Source organism: Octopus bimaculoides, chromosome 6 (assembly GCF_001194135.2).
Source record: "Octopus bimaculoides isolate UCB-OBI-ISO-001 chromosome 6, ASM119413v2, whole genome shotgun sequence".
NCBI lineage: Eukaryota > Metazoa > Mollusca > Cephalopoda > Octopoda > Octopodidae > Octopus > Octopus bimaculoides.
The window spans coordinates 41,468,597-41,470,638 of record NC_068986.1 but is presented as its reverse complement, the minus strand read 5'-3'; the positions used below and the strand labels follow the sequence as shown (position 1 = coordinate 41,470,638).

Genomic DNA, 2,042 nt, shown 5'->3' with positions numbered 1-2,042 from the left:
ATGTGAGGTGGAAGCCCTGCTGGCTCTTATGAGTTGAGAAACTCGATAGGGTGATTGACAATGTCTTGGGGGTCACAGGTCCGGTCAATCGATTTGTAGATGCACTCCTCACCCGGAATTCGGCTTATGAGCTGGTCATTGATAGCACTGACAGCTACATTTTTGGGGGCCAGGATAGTTCTTTCACTGAGCCAATTGATGTCTGCATAGTTACTTTCCAGATTGGGGAACACTGTTTCCAAAAGATCAGAAGGGTTGTCCACTGTGTTGCACAGTTCAGAGATGGATATGTCGCCCTTATCATTCCTAGGGACCTTGCCTTCTCCAAGCGCTAAAATGTCTTCAGTAAATGCTGCAGACGTGCTATCACCAAGCAAGTGCACACGCATGTTTGTGCTTAGGCTTAACATCTTAACCTGGGGCCACAACGTGAATGACTTAAGGCATGCACGCACTTCATCAGCCCTGGTTCCTTTAGGGATGACAGGAAGGGTTTGTCGGAAATCTCCTGAAAGCAATAGAGTTACACCACCCATAGAAGCTGTAGAATCCCTGATATCTTTCAGTGACCGGTCCAGTGCCTCAAGGGCACCCTTATTGGCCATTGTGCATTCGTCCCATACAATGAGACGGCACTGTCTAAGAACTTCAGCTTCCTCTGAATTTTTGCTAATATTGCAAGTAGGAACCTCGGCCCTCACCAAATCCAAAGACAGCTTGAATGCCGAGTGCGCCGTCCTACCTCCTGGCAATAACGTAGCAGCGATTCCCGAGGATGCAACAGCTAGCACAATTTGTTTCTCACGACGAATCTTAGCAAGTTCCTCTGTAGCCTACCATATTTCTGTGGAGGAGTTTCAGCAGATAGCGTAGTAGTAATGGCAGCAGTGTTTTGCGAATTTCGGACTGCTCGTGGTTTTGCAGTCTTGGAGGCTCTTGAATTGGCAGTGGCAGCAGCATTCTTAGAATTGCGTGCTGCCCGTTGTTCGACAGTCTCGGAGGCTCTTGCTTTGGCAGTGGCAGCAGCATTCTTTGAATTGTGTATTGCTCGTTGTTCAGCTGTTTCAGTTGCTCTTTGCATTGGCAGTGGCAGCAGCGTTTTTTGAATTGCGAGCAGATCGAGCTGAGCTCATTTCTTGAAAACGCACCGAACAGTCGTACGACTTCCTCCTTTGTAATTGCATGGCTCTTTCGTCGTCACTTTCAGTGACTCTCCTGCTCAAAGCATGCAAAGAGGTTTGAGCCAATCGCAAATTACTTTCTTGAGAAGTCTCATTGACCCTTCTAGCCCTCTGTGCCAATGCAGCAGCCGTTCGACGCCCGAGACAGATTCTTTTCTTAGGTGGCATTTTGTAAATTGGGAGAGAGAAAAAATGAATAAAATAATATAATAAAATTTAAAAATTAAGAATGCAGATTCTCTACGTAAGAAATATGCTACAAAACCCCGTTTTTGAAATTATATCTAATGTTTAAGAAGAAAAAAAAGCATTTTACATTTTCAGCCTCGGAAATCCACTCCCCACACACACATTGATCTTTTCACCATCTATTTTTCACTGTACGGGGAAAATACGGAGATTAAGAATATGGAAAACATTATTTCACTCTTCGTAAGAAATATAACAGTCAAGTAAAGAATTTAAACAAAAAAGCAAACAAAAACTAAGAAACCAAATGTGCTAGTTGCTAATTACATCGTCATTGGGTTTTATTTTCTAATTGAATGAACCAACATACAGAGATGGAAAATAAGGACGGCATAACTACAGAGTTGTACCCCCCAGATTTTGGAAGGTCATAACTTTCAGAAAAATGAATATTTGTTAATTAAATTTTCTATGCATATAGTATTTATTATGTAGATTCCGAATATACAAAAATTTCCGGTGAAAGTGTTTTGGAATGGGGGTGGGGGACAATTTTCGGAAATTCCAACAGAGTCCACTTAAATTCTTCTTAACTTCCAGGAAAATGAATATTTTTTCGTGAAATTTTCTACAAATATACCTTGATGTATGTACATTTCGAGCATGTAGGAA

The 2,042-nt window shown here is 42.1% G+C and overlaps 1 protein-coding gene across 1 annotated transcript; it reads right to left on the bottom strand.

Annotated features, from left to right (window-relative positions):
* Nucleotides 1-26: 26 nt before the first annotated feature.
* LOC106882911 (uncharacterized) lies at nucleotides 27-605 on the bottom strand. Its single transcript, XM_014933740.1, has one exon. The coding sequence runs from the start codon at nucleotides 603-605 to the stop codon at nucleotides 27-29; it is 579 nt and encodes a 192-aa protein (XP_014789226.1).
* Nucleotides 606-2,042: the final 1,437 nt, after the last annotated feature.

Bases quoted from the DNA above. Each gene is read 5' to 3' on its own strand.
- LOC106882911 (XM_014933740.1), bottom strand. From the start codon at position 605: ATGGCCAATAAGGGTGCCCTTGAGGCACTGGACCGGTCACTGAAAGAT.